Genomic DNA, 21,777 nt, shown 5'->3' on the forward strand with positions numbered 1-21,777 from the left:
AAATAAATTTCTAAATGTTGTTGTGTCTCAAATGCCAATTCCACCACATAGCAGTATCTTCAATAAGATAAGGTTTTTGAAGATATACAGCTGAGAATAACTTGGGCTTTGCTTCCAGCAGAGTTACACCAAAAGCACCTCACGTGGAAACTGTTATAGGACTAGCTGCCCTCTTTCACCTTGACGCATCACTATTCATTTATTCAGTTTGCAGAATATCTTCCATCCCTTTCCATTCTACTTCATTGATCTCTGTACGAGAATCAGCTCTAGGTGAAAATTCAACCTCTACTGAACTTCAATGCCACAGAGCTGATTACCGTCACTTGAAAGGAAAGGCATTTTGTATCTCTCGGTCAGATCTTCACACCAAATATTAAGCCTGCATGTTATCACTTGCAATTCAAAACGCTACTCTTCAGTCTCTCATAGGAACAATGGTCTTTACAAAAGAAAGAATTATGGTAGAAACCCCCTTCAGAAATCAAAATGCAGAGGTTTTTAAAAGGGTTTGGTAAGTCTTCACCTTACCACTACAATGGCATCACTTCTTTGGGACCTTTTATTGTATGTGTCACACCTGATGATGAATCCTTTGAAATCAAAACATGATCTTTTGTACTACCCTCTCCAAAACTAGTTCTTTTGACAGTTTCTTCATCAGAAAGAAAAATACAAGCAACATCTGAGGCTTCACTGACTTACATCTTTATGACTGTTATGTGGTACATCATCCACAGTGTCAATAGACAGTTACTAAAACTGTGACTGCTGTTCTTGAAAATGTGTCGTGCACACACAGCTTGCTAAGTCTTTTCCTCAGAATCATGTCTGTGTTGGGATTCTTGAAGTGAAAGCAACTGAGGTTGACATGTTCTGCTCTTTACACCATCAAAGATAATTACTACACTTACAAGAATGTGATAGTGAATACTGCCAAGATAATCCTTTCTGGTAACAGTTCTAATATGACACACACAAATGTTATATAGATTAATGTGCAAATATATGATAAATTATCCCTGGAGATACTAAGAAGCATTGCAGTGTTACTAAGAACTTCAGTGTCTCAAAGTCTCTCAAAGTCCTGAAATATTTGTGTCAGTTGATCCTTTATGCAATAAAACTACTGCAATGGAAACTGCTAGAAAAAGTCATTATCTATCTCAGAAAGCTAAGTTGGGAAAATATCTGCAAAACTAAACAATCAACAAGATCTGTTGAGATAATAAGAGAGAAAATGAACTTTAATGTGACTAAATGTCTCAGTGCATTGTCACAGAGCAACTAGTCTGAAGTTTCACCCTAAACTCAACCAGCCTAGAAATAAAACAAGTCCCTGGGTGAGCTATGATAGGAGGGATTTGAACTCAGAGACCTCAACCAATCCCTTCCAACCCTAAATGCAAACATATCTTCAAAGAGATGGGAGGTGTTCAGACCCAGACCAATCAGCTGTCTAAACCCAGGAAATTCAAACCCTCTATAAAAAGAGCTGCCGTAATATACTCTTGGCTGTTTGTTGAGGATGCTTGGTGAGTTTGTGTCATTTCTGTCTCCAAGCAACAACCCTTAACATAATAGATAAATAATTTTTTTTGTAAATTTATTTTTGAATGACTTTGTACTAAGATATTGTTGGTAAACAGTAGTGCTTCCTTTAGGTGGCAACTACTAGAAAATAAAGTTTTGATTTAAAAGGGTGGGTTTTTTTGGGTTTTTTTCTAGATAAACTCCAAGTAAATTGAAGTTTTTTGGAAGAGGTTTGAAAATGCAAAATAGTTTGTAATTTCAGCACTTAATTTGAACAATAATAAATGGGCCTTGAAACTGTATACCAAAAAAAGAAATAAAAATTATTTATCAACTTTCCAAAATATTAATAAAGTGGGTTTGCTGACATGACGTTTACACCTCTTTTAGGACATTCCTGCATTTTTTAGCTGAAATTGGGAAGACCACTTTTACCCAGATTTTCTTTTTAAATATTTTTGCAAAGATACCTCAAAGGCAAATTATATAATACACACACACACACACACACATATATATATATATATATATATATATATATATATATATATTTAGAGAGAGAGAGAGAGAGGTTTGGTTTTCCACGTGACTCTTTGTAACTTCAACCTTCAGTAGAAATATAGTACGAATTATTATTTGAGGTTCTGCATATGCAAAAATCACTTATATAATTTTGATTTCTGATCTAAGGATGCTGTGTATTACATGAAGGAAAGGATGACCATTCTCTTTTGTGTGATAATAATAAATATTGACCCTAAGAAACCTGGGAAGGTCCATAACCAGTCAATATGTACTCTGCCACCATTTCACACAGACAGCTGACTTAAAGAAGGAATGATTCAGTTGTTATAGGATTATGTACCCCATTAATTCATTGAACCCCATTTCAATCATATTACCCTAGTTGAACATTCTCAAGATGACCCAAATTGTGAATAAATGAGTGCATTAATTGCATTGTGAATTGCAGACACTTGTTTCGAGAGTACTGTGATATTCACCAGTTACTAAGTTTCCCTGACAGATATTTAAATGCAGGTTAAGAAACAAGATAAAAATATATCAGTCATGAGATCAGAAAGCAAAAGTTTATGTAAAACATAAACCCAGATGAGTCAGCTTTGGTAGTTCTGCTGATACTTCCACTGGCATTGCACAAAACACAAAAACAAAACCAAAACAAAACAAACAAACAAAACCCAACAAAAACAAAAACAAACAAAACACCCCAAACAAACAAAAAACCCCAACAAACAAACAAAAAAATCTCGTAGTCCTTGGCCATGAATCATTGAGTTCTAACTTCTGCTTTTATTATCTCCCAAAAATTTCCAAACACCATCTCTAAGCACGTTGCAGAAAAATTAACAGGAAAGTGGCATTTTACATCACCCACCTGTAGAAACAATTTTGTCTCTGGATAAAATCAAGTTTAAGGAAACATCCAGGAATGTTTTGAGTATAGAACTCAGATGGCCATTGGAAAGGTAAGTGCAAAAAAAGGGGAGATAGATACCATAAAATTTATACAGAAAAAAAATAATTGGCAATTATTTATTTACCTAATAAGTATAGATTTTGGACTATCAGAAATAATTAATGCAATGATATATTTTTTTTTTATTTCACATATATTTATATCTCTTTCCATTAGCATTTTTTGTGTAAAACTCTCCCTGAACAAATACCATGCTATGATACTCTTCATTTTATATGCATTTTCTATCTTTTTCCCAAACTTGTAAGAAAATTAGTATTGGGCAATTTTATAAACAGTTTAATTTTTTTTTTCCTCAGAATAACAACACTTTTATTCTAAGCAGAGAAAACTAGATGAAAGGGCTGTCTTAACTGCTCATCAAGTTTCTTCTCAGTGTTGTACTCTTAATCCGTCATTCTTCTTATCTTTACTTATCACTTCACATTTGCAAACACTTATTTTCTCTCAGCCAAAGTAGTTCAATGTTTATCAACAGCTCTCTTTTTCTAATGCAGGTGAGTTAGTTTAAAAAAATGTTAACCCTTTGCTCTCTAAAGAGCCTTCCTTCACTTATTTATGACTGGAAGAAAAATTTTAAGCAACACCACTCCCACTTCATGATTTGAAATCATAAATATTCAAAAATAATACAATAGGAAGAAAATATTTAGCATGCTTCTGAAGGTCCTTAAACAACATGAAGTTCTGGGTGCCCTGGAAAACTATTTATATCCTGGGACTGTTGTAAGCAATATACTTTCAATAAAGCAATACAATGTTTTGATTTTGTGGGTAAGGTCAGTTTACATAAGCTATCAACCTGACCCAGACTGAGGAACTGGCCTACTTGCTTCAGAACACTTGGGAGTCATGACTTTACTTTTGTGAACTGTATGAAATAAATATAGGGACTATTTACAAGACTGTCAACATACTTTGGAAATGGTTGCATTTTTTAAAAGCTAGTGCTAATATTAGAGACTCAAAGCAACTAGTAAAAAATGGCTTACTCACTCATAAGCCTGCACTCTTAAATTTTTACTTAGTGTTTAAATTTCCAAAGCATTAATGAGCATTTCTTTTCACAAATCCTCCAGTGTCCTTAATTCTTCCAAGAAAAGTTCTATAATATAATACTCCCATACACTAGTACATGCTGGGGCCCAGCTGGCTGGCTGGAAGTTTTGCAGAGTGACCTTGGGGGTCTTTTGAGCAGCAAGCTGACCAGGAACCAGAAATGTGCCCTTGCAGCAAAAGTCATCAGCACCCTGGGCTCCACTTGGAAGACCATCACCTGGAAGTCAAGAGATATGATCCCCCCTCTCTCCTCTGCCTCTGTGAGGTACGTGTGTACTTCTGTGTCAAGGCCTGGGCTCCCCACATGAAGTAAGAACTACTGGAGGGAGTAAAGGAAATAGCCAGAAAGCTGAGTAGGCAATTAGGGCATTTTTCATATGAGGAGATGCTGAGAGAGCTGAGATTGTTCAGCCTGGAGAAGAGGAAGCTCAGCACAGACACTATTAATGTATATAAATACTTGTTGGGAAGAAGTGAGGGAGGCAGGCCCAGTTTCTTTTCAGTGGTGCTCAGTGACATGACAAGAGACAACAGGCACAATGTCATATACAAGAAATTCCCTTTAAATATAGGAACAAATATTTTAATGAGTGGGTGGTCAAACATTTGAATAGTTTCTCCAGTGAGATTGCAGAGTCTCTGCATTTGGAGCTATTTAAAATACTTCAGGATACAGTCCTGAGGAAGATCAAACTTATCCTGCTTTGAGCATGGGGTTTGGTCTAGATGATTTCCAAACATGCCTTACAATCTTTGATGCTCTGTGATTCCATGATTTTCAGAAAGTCAGTATTTCACTGTGGTATTTTTCAAGTTCAAAACCACATAAATACTGAAAATCTGCTTTATAGAAAATTGAATTTCTTTGTTTAGAATCAACCATTGGTGCTAAGTTGTACCCATTACTGCTGACACTAAATTTCAAGAAAATGACCATTTTAATTAATATTTTATACCTGAATTATTATCTTATACCTGTTTGAACATTATTGTGGCATTACACATTGTATTTTTTAAATAAATTATATGGGAAAACTTAAACATCAACAGGAAATAATTTAAAGAACACTTGCAGTGTCATTTATGTAATCCTCTAGTAAGCTACATAGTCATATGTACCAGTCTGCTGTCTTCTATTACAGTTCACTTCTTAACCATGTGATTTCTATCACATGGTTTGCAAATGAACTTTATTCCCTGCAGTTAATTGATTTTCAGGGAGAGGTAAAGAGGAAGAATATTTTTTCTTCAAAATAGGTTGCATTCTTCAAACATGAGCATAGAAAAAAAAGCCCTATCTTGTATGAAACATGAAATATTCAGAGACAAATTTGGAAGATTATTTTATAATGATTTATATAATATTATGGTTTGATAATGAAGACTTACTGAGTGGGCTGCTGGTAGGCATGATGTGCTGAAACAAACGAATTGTCAAAAATATTTTCATTTGTTTCCTTCAAGTATTTCACAGTAGCTCTAACTAGCAACATTAGGTTAGTGATTCTAGTAGGAGAAACAGTCTGTTTCTTGGAGCCCTGCTTCTTACACATTAACATAAAACATAGAAAGTAAGACTCTGCGGAAAGATAAGAACACTTGAAAATCATACAGAAAACCTTATGAGGAACCTACCTTGCCTACATACTGATAATCAGATCCTGTATATTCCTCTAAAAGAAAAAACTGATTCCACATCCAGCCTCTCTTCTGGCGGTGAATTGCTTTCCCATCATTCCCTAAAGCACGTCCTCCAAAGCTTTTGGGTCTGAGATCAGGAGTCCTTCTGAAGAGCATTTCTGTATGGCAGGGATGTGGCAGCCACATCCAGAGCAACAGAAGTAATAGGACTTGCTGTACTGTCATAGTTCTCCACTGCTGATGTTCTTCAAGCCGGTCAGCAGTGTAGCATAAAGTTTTGTTTACCTTGGCTTGTTTTTTATGTATCTAGTTTCTGATGCAGCGGAGTAGTTTCCAGCAGCTCATCTCTGAAGTGTATAAAGTAACCAAATCCTGAAAGTAAACAGAGAAGAAAGAATGTAAGTTGAAATGCATTCACTCCCTACTGTCCAACATCACTGCTACTGTACCCTTCATATACAAAGAATAATGACATAGAAAGCAACCTGGTCAGAAATATAAAGGTTATCCATATAGGGGGAACACTGACTATATCAGGTGTCTGCTGTAAGAATATTAAAAAAAAAAAAAAAAAAAGGTGCCATTTAAAAAAAAAATCAATTCAGAAACTTCTAAAAGTGTTCTTTATTTAGACTGGTGGATAAATATTGCTGAAACTTATGCATTAAACACTGCTGCTTTTGTTTCAAATGTTTTCCACCCAATTTCCTTTACATGAATTCCAGTGTTTTATTAATCTTAGTATCAAGAGACACAAAACTCTAACACAAAGTAGTTTTAGAAATTAGAAATGGTAGAACACCATTCTCCAGGGTATTTTAAATGGTAAAAGGGAATATCATATGCATCAGAAGAACTACAACTTGACAAGAAGCAAACTTTTAAACAGAAAAAGTTCTTGAGATAATCTTGCAATATGGTGTGAAACAAGCTTAGCCTTAAACAGTAGGAAACATCTTTAAAAATATGAGGGCCTGTTTTCCATGTGTCCTGAAATAATTAATTTATTCTCATTGTGGGAAATGATATTGCAGATATTGCAGCCTCTCCCAACTCACTTTTTGTTGTCTCCACTTTTTTTTTCTTTGTTTTGCTTAATTTTATTTCTTCCTTCATCTAATGGCACCATGAAATGCTATTTCAGAAAGACAAATTTAGTCAAATAGTCAAGTTCTCTTCACTTTATTTCTATACCAGCATTTGAAGAATACCAGATTTTGTTAGTGAGACCATCTGGTATTTGTTTCCTCCAGTAAATCATAAAACCTTTGATTTGTCATCTTGACAGGGTGTAGTTTCTGCAAACTTTCATCAAACTATTCTTCCTTGCATATTTATAAAAAACATGGATGGTTGTTGCATTTCCTTGAATATTCTTCCACACGTGGGAAAAAACCTCAAGCAGTAATAAGCTTGGGTTGTTTTTTCTCCTTTTTGTTGATTTTAGTAGGTAAGTAACATGTGCTCTTCTTTCAATAACTGAATACTATATTTCACTATCATCTTAAATAGTTCTATTTTTCAAAGAAGATCTATGTCAAAATTTCAGAAATTCTTTCTGTACTTCAATTTGATATTAATGTGTTACTCAAGCTACTTCCAGTAAGCCTGTGTTGATTAAAAGAGCTTATAATAAAATGTCAGGATTTTAAAAGTGGGTACACTATGAAATATAGTGACACAGTTTAAAAACTGCATGTCTGTGTGGAGGCATGGTAATAACTGAACAGATTCTTTTCAGGAACCAGTTATTGTCTTCAAGTTAAATTCACTCAGGAGAACATGCTCCCCTCTCTCTCAGCATTTGAAAGTTCAAACAACTTCTCAAAGCCACTGCTATTAAGCATTTTGGCCCCAACTCTCTTCTCAATAACTCAAAGATACCCACTTCCATTGGTCTAAACAAACAATAAGTTATGTATCATTTAATTTACCCCTTTTTCCCTTTCTCCTAAAATTTTGGCATTTACTTAATTTTTAATTTTGATTAATACACAGAACAATCTGTTATATAAGCTACTAATGCTGCATATGCTATATATGCTTAATTATATCTGCATGTACAAAATGGAGATGTGGTCCTCCACCTCAGAAATTATTTATCACAAGTCATACTTGTGTTTGGGATAAGGGTATACTGAGTGAGGGAGGAGAGCTAAGATTTATTCTAAGAAAATTAAAAATGTTTCTTCTCAAAGACCATAGGAAATTCCAAGTTGAAATTCTCTCAGTTTCCCTAAAATTTGGAAGACAATGGATTTTTTTGAACAGGGTATATAGAATTTTCTTCTCTCACACTCTCTCTCTCTCTTTTTTTTTTTTTTTTTTTTTTTTTTTTTTTTTTTTTTTTTTTTTTTTTAATGTGTATGTGTGTGTATGGCAGGGAGTGCTTTTTTTTTTTTTTTCTATTTTTTTCCTTTTTTCACTTTCTTGTTGCCCTCAGTATATATATTCCATTATCCACACATTATTATTTGATGTAGAAGTGTTGTTAAATGCCTCTTGGGAAATAATGCTTCAATATTAGGGGCTGTTATTGAATTTCCTTCTTGTTAAATTAGGTCAGCAGAATGAAAGCTCAGATGAAATTTGTTAAACTCACAAAAGTAGCTAATGTACGTGGACTTGGCAAGCAGAGCTGCTTAATGGATGTACATACCAGGAAGCCTTTTCCCTCCTTTGAGACTGCTGTTGGAATTCAGTTTCCTGCTTTAAATGTGATGAGTTTGATAGTAGTCTACTCTAAAGCACTAACATTTACCTTTAAAAATGAGCTAGCAAAAAGGAAAAAAAAAAACAAAACAGAACTAATAGAAAAGCATTGTATAAAGGAAAAGTTTGAAGATAATTAGATTAAGGAAACCTTTAAATCCATAACTGTAGAAAGTAAACAGAAATCTGAATTCTGTATTAGATTGCATATCTGGATTCCATGCTGGAAGAGTCAATGGAGGAAGAAACATTTTTCATTTGTTTGCTTTTTTTTGTGTTTTGGGTTTTTTGGTGGTTTTGTTTGTTGTTTGTTTGGTTGGGTTTGTTTCTTTTAATTCCCTGGAAAATTAGTTGGAAAACTGTCAAACTTTTGGCAAAAAAAAATATCTTAAGGGAGGGTTTAAGAACTCAGAAGAGTTTTAATAGCTTTGCTGACTTCAAGTGACTTACTTAAAAAAGAATTTAAAGAGTTCTAAATATCTTTAAATAGATTGAAATGAAACTATTTCACCAATCTTTCTCATCAAATCTCTTTCTACCTCTTCTTCCAGAAGATCACTTCTTGAATTTTTGTCACAATAGAAAAGAAACAAGGGAAAAAACATTAAGCTTTTTAAAATACATCAGATATGTCCAATTTCTGTGTAATATCCTCCTGTAATTACCATATTTCTGCGTAATATCTTTCTAAATTACATTAAAATTACTACAGAAGAACATTGTGCCCAACTGTGCTCTTGTTTATACAAGTTTTTTGTTTTGTATTATTTTTAATGAGTTTTCTTGGAACAATTTCTAGTATGCAAGAGATGGATCAATCATCACTGAAGGTATTAAATCACCATTAGCTTTCAGGTAACAGTTTTAAAACTGTTAGGCAGTACTTTCCACAGGTTGATCACTTCTATACTTCTCAGAACTTGGAAGAAAATGTTTTAATGCCACTCAAAATGTATTCATGTGATTTTCAACTTCTATCAAAGTTTGAAAAATACTATATACTGCTTCTCATTCATGCAGCCCCTCCCTCCAATACTAAAACATGCTTCATGCCATTTGAAACTCATAAGATTTAACATCTATATTAGATGGGCCATGAATGCTTTTAACTGATGCATGTGTCAAAGTTCCACTTACTGGTTCAGGACACAGAACTTTTAACTAGGGATGTTATTTCTATAATAAATTATGTCCTCGTTTGGTCTGATTTTTGGCATTCATATATAATTGCTATTGGAATTCAGCAGAACCAAATTTAAAATAGAAATTTTAATACAGAACCAAAGACTGTCTTTATTTAGTTTTTTCTAATAAAGAATTTTTAGTCAATTTCTCTTGTGAGGAGCAAATTTGAACAACAAAAAAATTACTTGAGACAGCTACCATTTTAGAATTTTGTTCTGCATTTGACCTTGGTTAAACTTGAACTGAATTTTAATTGTGTGACATTTCAAAAAGGTTGTTTAAGGAAAGATATTTATGCAATGTTGGTCCTGTTTTCTCCATTTCTCTTTCAGCTGGGAGCCATTCATAGCTCTAATCTTGTCTTTCAATCCTTTTCGCTATGTTTGTACAAAAGAAAGATATTTTTGGAACTGAAGATGCTTTCTGAAAAGTTAGATTAAACTGTGTTGGAATCTCATGAGGAGAATAATATTTAATTTTATTACACTGGAAGTAAGGAGAGCAGATTTTGTTCTTGTTTTGTTCTTGCTCTGTGGAGTTGATGCCAATAGTGCTATTCTTATATATAGCCACAGTGAAAAACTATTTTTTACTTTCTGTCTGACTTCTCCCAATTTTTGGACCCTCTCCAGCCACTGGTATGGAGTTACCACCAAAGTCTGCAGACCTTCTATCATAGTTCCTACAGCCTTCAGCCTACAGCCAAAATTCTTATGGCCATAAGCCATGAGACATAATTCCTACCATTTTGGTTCTTCCTTGAATTAGGCAACTTTCTAAGATGCCTCTGTTTCATTAGAACATCTGGTTCCTGGCTTATGATGTCAGAAATGAAACTCAAACCTCTAGATAAAATTTAAAATAATAGGGACTGTTTAACAAGAGAGTAAAAGTAGAAGCAGCAGGGCAGTTAAGCAAAGAAAACCCTGTATTTTCACTGAGCCTCAGAAGAGCCTCCATCTCAGATAATTTAGTTGTATCAATTTATTTGCCATCTCTATCAAAATCAGAAGTTCTAATGCTTTTGAGCATAGTGTGATGAGGCAAGTACTTTAAAAAAGACAGCTTTGAAAGAGTCTGTAACTCAAAACACAGCAAATCTTTCTCTCTGTATGCATTGGTGTAAGATATCCCTTAAGGGAAAAGAAGACCACATTTTTATGAAGAATTTTAAGAGTATTGGAAACAGACAAGTTAGGTCTGTCAAATGATCAATTTGTAATGGGTTCTAATCTCATCATTCCTTGTATTATAAATTTATGTTCATTACTTTATGTATTATATCCCAAAGAAGCCAACTGAAGTAATTCATAATTTAATTGCTTGATTCTGAAAAAAGAAGATAATTGGTAAATGGTCAATAAGCTGCTTATTTCATAGCCTGCAGCAGAACCCTTGCAAACCACAGTGACCACACTTCAAGTTATTAAATTATAACAGGAATTTGCAAAGTAGTCAGTTATACCTTTGAACTTTATAATTCAGTCTTCTTTATGAAGTCCTGCAACCATGAATCTGATTAGAAATTTGAGTTGAATTTACATAGTTTAATGCTAAACTAAAAAAAACCCAACAACAAACATTTCAGGGATTAGGTATTATAATTTTTAATACTAATAATATTTCCTATTCATTGAAATTACTTCATTCAAAGGAGTGTTTTCTGTCATTTTCGCAGTTCATGGGGAGAAAGGTACTGAAAAACAAGCAGAGAAAACAAAGGAAAATGAAATACTGAACATTACAAATTTTGCTATAGAAGTTGAATTTTTGGGCTACAGGAGATTATATATAAGCATATCTTATGTCTTATTTTTAAGTATATTTATGTATTTAAAATTCCAACTGCTATTAAAAAACCAAAAAAAAACTAAAAAAACAAGTAGACATGCACTATACTGAATTCAAAGTGGAAGGTTAAGGATGCAATCTGTGTTCCACTGGTAGTTCAGCAACTGGATATCCAAAACTGTAGTCAAGCAAACAGAAATCCAAAACATGGAAAATATAACTCCAAGCTGATGTTAAACTGAGAAAAAAGGTATCAAAACTCACTCCTCGCAGTTCCCCTGCTGTGAAGAATATAGCCCTCCACCCTCTAAAAATCTCTGGATGCCTCATCTAAACTTCTCCCTTGTCTTCTTAAGGAAGAGTGAAACCCACAGGCTTAAGACAGAATGGGACATTCAAAGGGTGAGCAGAAGACCAGAGAAAAGGCAGAAGATATTAGTACGTTATCTTGCATAACAATTTTGACTGTTTATTAATGAGGATTTTGTGTGTTAATTAGATTACCTGGATTGCTTACAATAATTCTTAGCTCTCTACATAGTCACAGTAAGACATTGAGAGTACCACACTATTATAGCAGTTTTCCACACAACTAAATTTACCACTGTCACTAAGATTTTGTGAGAGAAATTACATATGCAGCAGTGACAAAATGGTAGGTGACTTGTGAATATGCAAAAGTTATTTGAATCTGTAACTTGTGAGGTAGCCAGAGCATTTTATTACTTGTGGCACCTTGCTCTCCCTTCTAGATAACCCTTTTCTAACTGATTATTTATTAAGGTAAAGTTCCACAGAGTAGCTACCCAATATTTTTCTGCATAATAAGGATGGACTAATATAGAGTTTATTTATTAAATTAAATTCTCCTTGCTGAATTGAATAATAATTTTTAAAAACCCCAACTATATAAAAAATCCAACAACTAAAGATACTATCTGAAATTTGCAGGATGTAGCAAAAAAGTGGAAAGATCATAACAGGTTGAACAACATAATAATAAACTACTGGGTTGAGTTGACACAATTGAATTTTTATCACTTAAAAAAACAGAAGAAAAAAAAAAGAAGAAGTAGAAGAAGAAGAAGAAAAAGAGAAGGGGAAAAAAGAAGGTACATGGACAGTAATATTATTCTTAAGAAGTATGAAATAGTCCTTCCTCTTCACTCAGCCTCTTTGTAAATTCATTGTTCAGGTTCGAGCACATGTCAAACTATTTAAAACATGTAAATTATTAGACATCAGGTTATCAACAAATCATTTAAGAAAAGAAATATCATTTTGGAGGAAAGAACAACTACACCTACTTACCCAGTCTACAGAAAGAAAACAAGAGGAAAAAAGTGCTATGGTTGTAGGTTGTAAAAATACTACTTGAAATTAAGAAATTAATTTCAATGCACACCACAGATAGTCTAAGCAATTTACTTCATTCACAACCACAGTGATTTAGGTTAAGCATTAACTAAAACTTCTTATATATTTGCAGGATAGTTAGCAGCTGAAATGAGAGGTGACTGAAAAACAGTCTGAGAAAACTGCTTTCCAAAATGGGCTTCCTGCAGCTGGTATGACCAGAGTATTTCTCAAGATGTTTTCAAGCTCCATCCCATTGAACTTTATCCCTTCCTTTTCCATGTCATTATTTCTTTTAATTATGTTTTTCTATGCCTGGTGCCACTGCTACCAGTGACCACTGGGACCCTTATTCTCCTGTATGAGTATAGATTGTTCACTCCAGATCAACCATATCCTTTTTCATTTATCTGATTTCATATCAAAAGTGGCTTTAGATTTGCTTTTGTGGGTTGAAAGCAACTGAAATTCTCTTGCTTGCCAGCCAGTGTAATATGCTTTTCCACATCAAATGATACAGAATTAGACACAGTTTAGAGAAGGTCTTGCCAGTCCTCTGAGTTTTGAGTTTCCCTCCATAAGATTTGGTAGTTGTATTTATCCCATAAATTTCCTTCCTTCCTTCCTTCCTTCCTTCCTTCCTTCCTTCCTTCCTTCCTTCCTTCCTTCCTTCCTTCCTTCCTTCCTTCCTTCCTTCCTTCCTTCCATCCTTCCTTCCTTCCTTCCTTCCTTCCTTCCATCCTTCCCTCCTTCCTTCCCTCCTTCCCTCCCTCCTTCCCTCCCTCCTTCCCTCCCTCCTTCCATCCCTCCTTCCCTCATTCCTTCCCTCCTTCCATCCCTCCTTCCATCCCTCCTTCCCTCCTTCCCTCCCATCCCCCATCCCCCATCCCATTTTCTTTTTCTTATTCCTTATATTTCATCTTTGAGAGGCCATGGCTTTTCTGGAAATAAAAATATCAGAAAATTCCATATGAATTTTATTAAGAATGAAATCTGAGAGATCAGCTTGACCTGGTGACTATTTCTTCTCCCTGCACTGAAGTGTTTGCCTGAGTAGGGTGAATTATAAGGAATAATGCTGAACAGTTAAGGAAAATATATTCTTTTTCCTTCAGGGCAGGTGGAATTTTAAATCTCCTAGCCTTTGCTATCCAATGCTTTCACCTGCCAGCAAACTCTAAGCCTTATTAGGGAAATAGAATAAGCACAGAAGCGTGCCAAATATCTAAAAACTCACTCTAATCTCATCAGGAGTTTATATCTTCAGCTCAGGCTGAAACCTTACAGCTTCAGAGAGCAGAGGCAGCTCACTAAAGCGTAAAGAATTGGGGCATTGAGAGACTGTGGCTGCTTAGAAAACTGTGTAATTTAATAAAGTGTTCATTGATGTCTACACAGTGGCTCCTCAAAATTGTGTTAGTGCCTGTGCCTGCAGCATGGATAGTCACATTCCTGCTAATTAGATGATAGCAGAAGGATTACATTCTTTCTTAGCAGTCAGTAAGAAATGGAAGCAACCCTTTCTCGTGAAAAATCACAGTTGGAATTAACAAGTGGATAAAATCTTAAGAAACTTTGTTAAAGATATGATTTTATTTCTGAAGTTTATTTGACTAAAAATGTAAGTATTGCAAAATTCATTCAATTATTGAAAAAATTCATAAAACTCATATTTCAAAAAAAAAAAAACTCTTGAATGACAAAAAGGTACATTTGCAATGCATTTGAATTTTTTCCTATAAATATTTCTTAAAGTGCCTGGAGTTTCACCTTATGCTCAATTCATAATTATTTTAGCATACTAAAATTCTCCTATGACTTTCCACATTGTTCTCAGTTTTTCTAGCAAAACAAAAGTCTCCTTAAGGGGTAACTGCAGTTTGTTGGACTAGGAGGACCTGATATTATGGAATAAAAAAATTTAGGGAGTGTTAATATTGAAAATACTAGTAATATTCATTTAATTTGCTGTGGTTGGATCAAATGATCATATTTTCTTCACTTTCAGTGAGTCAAAATTATAGATCCTCTTCTATAAGCTTGTTCATAAGCTGTTACAAGTGTCAAACCATGACAAGAAATCTCTTAAGAATATATCTGATACATGTATAGTGTAAAATAGTCTGTAGCCTATTGTGCCTTACATTAGACAATCTACAGTTCATTGCAGCACAATAAAGTGTTTACAATTTAGGCAGCATAATATTTGCTGTTGCCTATGTAATGTGAAACTATTTGTTTTATGAGGTAGGCAAGAAGACCTTCTTCTCGAATGGGTCTTGCTTTAAAACAGTACACAACAGGCTGCATCTGACATTTTTCAAAATAATTTTTAAGCAGAATTAACTGCAAAAACCTGCAAATCATACACTAAAAATTTCCTGGTTTTGCCTATCTCAGTAATGAAAAGGATTGCTTTTGACTAGTATTGTAAAAAGATACCTGCTCTTAAGTAGCACATAAGCATAATAAACTGATGATGGACATGGGTCAATAAAAAATTTGGAGGCAAGGAAATTTTCACTTAAGAATAGTTCCGTGTGCTGTAAAACTGTAGTATAGTTGACATTCAAGTGTGCTTTTCATGCTCAGAAAATATAATTTATACATATGCCAACATTGCTGTGTAAGAAAAGAGAGGTAGACATTGAAGAGATAAATTAAATTATGCATAATCTGACCCTGGGTTCCACAGTTGGATCAAGTGTATTCTGAATGCCTTCTGTAGTATCTGTATAGTTCTATGCTTTATACAGCCTCTGTTTGTGTCTCAGCCTTCAAGGTACGAGAGGTCAGACCAATGCAACAGACTCTGTTGGACTGCCAAGCTGAACTGGAAAAGTCAGTTAAACCTGTGGATTTCAGAAATAATCACTGGACAAATCTGTTGATATTCAAGAATATATTTGTATTGCACAACTTCCTTTGATACATCTTTTATGTTTGATGGTTATAGAGAGATATATATGTTAGTCGGCTGGCCTTCTATATGTTTTCATTTTTTGGTGTTGACCATAACATCTGAGGAAACAGTAATAATATTGGACTATTGCAGAGGTAGCCTGAAGAGAGCCACTAAATTTGTGATAAAAGCCAAATAAGGACACGCCTACTTTTTCCTGCCCACGTATCATCTACATAGAAAACTTCCTGAAAAAAACAAATACTTAAAAATTATTTCAGGAAAAAGTCAATGTGCTGAAAACCACTTGTAATACCCATCTCAATAACGTGAGGAGAAACTTCGCCATAAGAACGTGTCTCTGGAGAACTAAATGACTGATCACTGAATTCTACTTTTTTTTTTTTTTTTTTCTCCTCTCCTCATAATGTAATACATTTCACATTCTTTGCTGTGTGCTATATGTGCTTTTCTGAGAAATACATGAGTGGAAATCAGCAATCACTTTGCACTGGAAATGACCTTGCATGGATAATTGGTAAGGGCTATATCCAGCTGCCACTAGAGACATTTCATTCAAAACAGTTATTTAATCTCTGATCTTTCACTCTTGATTTTCAAGGGTAACCAACAAAACACCTTTCAAAGATAAACCCAGAACAGATCTTCAAAACTCATCCAGGACACAAAAACAATGAACTCGAAGGAATTTATCTTTTTACTGTGCATCAAATTCTCTCTCTCTTCCCTTTTAACCTCTGTATATCTGCAGGTTATAAACTAACTAAATGTCTCTTTCCCTTGAGAGTTTAATGTCTCTTGTCATTCTCTACCGCACTATTTTCATACCAGTCTATTTCATTGCTGGCAAATATATATCTATATACATTTTTTCTTTACAGAATTAATGCAAATGATAGCTATCTAATTAAAATTAGAAAAAAAAAATTCTACAACTTCTGTATAAACTCCACTTTTTCTATTACAGATAGAAAGGGTTTCTATGCCTGAAAGAATATTTTGGATTATGGTTTCCTTTTTTCCAAATACATCCAGGTAGGATAGCAATATATTCTGACATTATTAAAAAAGTTGTACCTCATCTGTAAAATCTTGGATCATTACAGTTACAGCAATACTATCAATCTTTATGTTTTTCATTACTGCTTCATCTATGATACAGAAAAGGAATATACTATTTTCTATTTACTCTAAAGAACACAACAATAAAATATTATTCTGTTATTCTAGATCACCTGAGATTGCAGAGAAGGTGTGTGACAGGCAAGAGGGCAAATTGCACCTTTTGAAGCTTCAGCATACAATACTGAGTGGTCTTTCATTTAACTTCTGAGAGGCTTTTATTCTGTATCATGTACTTATGTACCCTGTTGCAGGCCTGCTTGATGAAGTCATTAATATATGACTAACAATAGATTTACTGTTAGTGAAGTGAAATCATTTGCCTTCTCAGTAAGAAGGACGTGTGGTAGAAAAGAAAACAGTAGTAAGCTCCTACCTCTAGGATAAAGCTATGCTCTGGAGAGCTATAAATACACTGAAGTTATTATAGCTGCATAACTCAAGCAATAGAACATTGACATAATTGAGTGTGGACTAATGAGCAGCTACAAAATGAAATAACAAGCAGAATCTTGTTAGTCCATAGGGGAAATATCTGCTTTGCTGCACCAAATGAAGAAAGTTATGTGTCGGAGTATTGAGTGGTTATGTGGGTAAGCATAAGCAGCCCTTTTCTTCAAAACATGTGAGAAACAAGGCAAATTCAGGAGGACATTTTTAACTTCTGCATGAAGGGTTGCAACTTGAAGGTTTGTTTCACAGTTTCAGCATCTGAAGAATTACCGGCAAACATTCTGACAAACAGGACAAAGCGGAGAGTGAGAAGAAAAGACCATAGAGAATCAACACCCTGCCTCTCCACTCCTACACCCAAATCTCGCTTAGCAGCAACTAATGAAGTAACAACACCCATGGTGTAAGGCACAAGGATACTCCAAATTAATGACTTTTGCAAGGAGAGGGACCAAGTAGCAAGCAACGAAGTCTGACTCATGGTATAAATTAAAAGGAATGATTAGCCCATATTGGTGTGTGTGCCTATATATTTGTTTGAACTCAGAAAGTAGTGATCTTCCAGAAAAACTGAAAAGGAAAAAGGAATGTACACAGTGATTTGACTTAAGAAAGGCTGGACTAATCCCATGTAATTATAGATAAATCTGTTCTTAAAAGAGCTGTAAAGGGAAGAAAATGGGAGAATGCTTGGGAGACTACCCAAACCTTGGCATTCACCCGAGATATTTTCTTGTAGTATGCAGAGATTGTCTGAAAGAGATGACAGAACAACAATAAAAGTAGCTTTCTACTATTTTTGGCTTGGTGGTTATTTTGGTTTTGTTGGGTTTTTTTTTTTGTTTTTTTTTTTTTTTTTTTCTGGTTTGGTTTGCTATTTGGTCTTTTTTTTTTTTTTTTTTTTTTTTTTTTTTTTTGTGGGGAGGATTGTTGTTTTTGGTTGGTTAGTTGGTAGGTTTTGGTATTCATAAAAATTATTTAGAAGTGAGAACTTACGTAAGGTTTACTTTGATGCCATTACTTTTTTGAAACATAACAGGTTTTGGCCAAACAGTCTTCTAAGTTGCAACACTGACACAGAGTGAATTGGAAATTGGCAGGTAACACACAGCACCTACAGTGCCTATTGGTGCATTATTTAAAATGAGCATCAGATGGAGAGTTTTCATCCTTTTCAGCCAAGAGAAAGGAGATGTTTCTGCTTTTGGATACAACTGAAGCCTGGACAAAAATTAAGTAAATAGTCATACAAGCAAATTAATAGTCTGTAATTGTTTGTTATAATAATCAGGAACTAGGAGTTAGAGAATATCAAGATTAAAAAAAAAGAAAGAAAAGTTTGAGGAGTACAGAGAGAATTAGACCTTTTGATAGACTTAGTGTCAGCTGGTTTCTTTTACATCTGAATTCAGTGAGATAATTCCATGAATGGCTTTGGAATTGGGATTACAATACTGGGGCTCTGTAGACAGTAAAGGCTTTATTGTGAGTGCCATCGGAGAGCTGGTTGAATAACTGATAATATTTAAAATTTCCAGTTCTGGGTACAGTTGTTATTTGTTTTGTTTCTGTGTATGTAAGTATGTGTGGAAGTGTAAATTTTGCAGCTATAGGGATGCTTATTCAGCAAAGTGTATTAGAAGGGATATTATATGAAGATAGGAAAAATATTCTGAAGAGAAACCAAGTGAAAACTAGCAAAACTGAAGACTTTGTTTGACTTTTAATTTCTGTATTATTGTTCATTCTTTTCAATATTTTGTTTCAAGGAAACTCACTTCTGTTTCTCTGATAAGCCTCCTCCAATCAACTCTGCTAATTTTTCCTGTGTTCTTTTTTCCTTTCTTCTTTTTTTCTTTTTTCGTCTATCACTACAGATTCCTTTTACATGAACAGCAAGTGAAATCTCCCTCGCAGAGATCACAAATGAGTAACCATAAAAAGACTGCCAAAAAAAAAAAAATTCTCTAATTCTATTTCTTAGAATCAAAGTAGAAACCAATATTAGCAAGCAATTCAAGCAATATTGACCAGCCCTGCATATCCCATGTAACAACAAGCAAGATTATTTTTTGCCTAACAGCTCTTTTTAGTCCAAACTCAAAATACAAACCTTCAAGAGGCTCTGCTCGGCAGAGTCTTTGCCTGTCCACACCTCACCAAAATTACAATGAGTCTCGATATTTTGCTCCCATGATTTTCCTACCACACCCACAATAAAAACAAAAACCCAGAAAACAATATCCAAACAGTGCAGATGCTGTCACATATAGCTAGTAAGCTCAAAAGAGGCTGCCAGACAGTTTAGGAATACTGCATTACAATAGCAAGGTAACTGTAATGGTCAAAGGGAAAATGGATTCATACTTTATAGTATAGTAGAGATATATGCAGCAAATACCTGAGATATTTTACATATAGTTTCATAGCACTATAAAGTAATAGTTTGGACAAACACAAAATATTTCTGTAAAGTAATTATTACTTTAAAATTTTATTCAGCTATGGCAAAAAGCAAAGAACTCTCACCACTTAATCCCACTAGGTGCATAACATACTAGAATCCCTCAATTCAATTCCTCATTGTACTGATTTTGTCTATGGTAGAGTGAATTTTCTTTACAGTATCTTTTATTTTGCTGTGTTTGGGATTTTTGTTGGGAACAGCGTGGATATTTTCCTTCCACGGGGATGTTTTACTTATTGCTAAGAAGCACTTGCAGAGTGTCAAGGCCTTTTTCTGGTCCTTACCCCAACCCTCCAGTGACTAGACTGGGGGTGCACAATGGGAGGGGACACAACCAGCACAGGTCATCCTGATTTTCAGAAGGACGTCCCATGTCATGTGACATCATGCTGAGCAATAAATCTGGGAGAAAAAGAAGGAAGTGGGGGATATCAGGAGCAATGTTGTTTGTCTTCCCACATCACCATTGACACATGTGATGGATCCCTGCTTTCCTGGGAAAGGCTGAACACCTGCCTGCCCATGAGAAATGGTACATTAATTACCTTAACTTGCTTTGCTTGTGTGAGCAGCTTTTGCTTTCTCTATTAAACTCTCTTTATGAGTTTTCTCACTTTTATCCTTCCCTTTCTCACCCTTATCCCACAGGAGGAGGCATGACGGAGCTGGTTATCAGGTTTAACCCAGAAAATCCACCCTTTTTCTTTTTCTTCCCTCACAGAAAGTTATCTTCAATAAAGTTACTCCCTTTGGATATCAAGAACCAGATGATCTGCACATTTTTATCAGCAGATTTCTTCAAACCACTTGCAGGGAGGAAAACGCCACAGAAGATCACAAAATGTGATAGATATGTCTATATGTGATAGACTCTCCTTACAAATCTTGGGTTAGAAAGCCATCAGAAAAATCTGAATCTCTCCTCTTATATTAATACTAATGTCTAAAATCTGGCTAAGAAATAAACACATAAAGATACAGCTACAAGAGTACGCATACTACAATATATTCAGAAACTCTGCACAACAACATTCCGGGAATTTTCAATATTGGAAATGTTGACCATCTCTTATCAAAATCACTCAGGGGAAGCAAATCCATTTTTATCCAACACATACCACAACTTAACCAGTAGATTAAGAATTACTATTTTATCCAATCTGCCTTGATATTTCTACAGGGTGGCATCCAGCTTCTCACTTATGAAAAGTTTATGTCAGTCTGAATCTCCATCATATTGCTACAAACATCACTTGTTGAACCCACCAAGAAAAAAAAATTGACCCAATGCTAGTGCCAGCATGGGAAGAAGCAATGCTGAACATTTTAGGTTTCCTATTTTCATTTATAGCTTGTGTTACAGTAAAGCAAGCAATTACAAGAAGGTTAGGACTTTAGACGAATACAGGAGGAAGGTTACTTGAGGTCCTACATCAATTTATTAAGATCCAATGGATCAATGGCTCCAAAAGGAAAGTAAAAGTGAATCTTAGGAGGCTGTAAAGGTCACATAAATTAAATTCCATTGAATCCCATTGAATGGTTTTATTCTCATGACTCATTGTCCTCACTTTTCCAATTTCCATCCAATGTCACTCACTTGCTCTAGCCTATATTTTTGAAAATGGATTTTCATAGGATGGTTGACAACATGCCATATTTTTCCCCACAGCTTCTTTTTTTATCTCTGATGTTTCTTTTACTCCCCTTCCAAACACCTGTTTGAGAAAGGCAGACTAGCATAAAAGTCTAATGTCAGTGACAGTGTTATCCTTATGTTACTACAAGAATGTCAAGGATTTGTTCTCAGTTTCAGCAACAAAAAGTCAGCTACTTCAGTGACTGAAGTGTACTTGCAAGAGATATACACTGATGCTGCTCAAAGGAAAATGTGATAAGTAATTAAAGTGTATATTATGATTTTGAAAGAAATTATGGAGATTCTTTTCCTCAGTGTTAAGAAACACGGAACTACAATATTATGAAATATATATACATACACATTACCAAAACTTAGTGAAAATGTCAACCAAT

General features: G+C 34.6%; 1 protein-coding gene and 1 long non-coding RNA gene across 5 annotated transcripts in view; one reads left to right on the plus strand and one right to left on the minus strand.

Annotated features, from left to right (window-relative positions):
- The window catches only part of LOC136291446 (uncharacterized), a 415,408-nt gene that overhangs the window by 173,990 nt on the left and 219,641 nt on the right, over window positions 1-21,777 (plus strand). The window contains exon 1 of one of the 2 annotated variants that reach the window (XR_010721544.1): window positions 18,159-18,193. The exons of the other annotated variant lie outside the window; for it this stretch is intronic. This is a non-coding gene — a long non-coding RNA (uncharacterized lncRNA). Of the gene's footprint in view, window positions 1-18,158; window positions 18,194-21,777 lie in introns of those variants that run through there. 2 annotated transcript variants of the gene reach the window in all.
- CDH10 (cadherin 10) overlaps window positions 1-21,777 on the minus strand; it is a 94,913-nt gene that overhangs the window by 52,188 nt on the left and 20,948 nt on the right. For all 3 annotated transcript variants that reach the window (XM_066186508.1, XM_066186493.1, XM_066186501.1), the window contains exon 2: window positions 5,729-6,106. In XM_066186508.1, coding sequence (XP_066042605.1) covers window positions 5,729-5,959 — 231 coding nt within the window. In that variant the 5' untranslated portion in view covers window positions 5,960-6,106. The remainder of the gene's footprint in view (window positions 1-5,728; window positions 6,107-21,777) is intronic.

Source organism: Chamaea fasciata, unplaced genomic scaffold (genome assembly GCF_029207755.1).
Source record: "Chamaea fasciata isolate MVZ Bird 193981 ecotype frontalis unplaced genomic scaffold, bChaFas1.0.hap1 SCAF_1, whole genome shotgun sequence".
Classification (NCBI taxonomy): domain Eukaryota; kingdom Metazoa; phylum Chordata; class Aves; order Passeriformes; family Sylviidae; genus Chamaea; species Chamaea fasciata.